General features: G+C 62.7%; 1 protein-coding gene across 1 annotated transcript in view; it reads right to left on the bottom strand.

The window, feature by feature from the left end:
- Window positions 1-249, bottom strand: part of EMH_0036300 (uncharacterized protein) — a gene marked incomplete at both ends in the record, with an annotated part of 3,208 nt that overhangs the window by 1,566 nt on the left and 1,393 nt on the right. Inside the window, one exon of the mRNA XM_013495073.1 lies at window positions 3-55. Within this exon, the coding sequence (XP_013350527.1) occupies window positions 3-55 (53 nt within the window). The remainder of the gene's footprint in view (window positions 1-2; window positions 56-249) is intronic.

Raw genomic sequence — 249 nt, 5'->3', positions numbered from 1 at the left:
CGAAATACTCTGCTGCTGCAGCAGCTACCTGCTGCTGCTGCTCCTCCTCCTCCTCCTGCAGCAGCAGCAGCAGCAGCAGCAGCAGCAGCTTCGATGCGGTGACCCCCCAGTGCTCGTGCTGCTGGGGGCCTACGGCCGTCAGCAGCAGCGCAGCAGGGGCATGCAGTATCTGCTGTTGATAGAATACGTGAACTCTCCTTGCTGCTGCTGCTGCTGCTGCTGCTGCAGCTGCTGCTGCTGCTGCTGCTG

Source organism: Eimeria mitis, genomic scaffold (assembly GCF_000499745.2).
Source record: "Eimeria mitis Houghton genomic scaffold, Emh_scaff1406, whole genome shotgun sequence".
Classification (NCBI taxonomy): Eukaryota; Apicomplexa; class Conoidasida; order Eucoccidiorida; family Eimeriidae; genus Eimeria; species Eimeria mitis.
The sequence above is the reverse complement of the archived record's forward strand: the minus strand, read 5'-3'. Positions and strand labels throughout refer to the sequence as shown.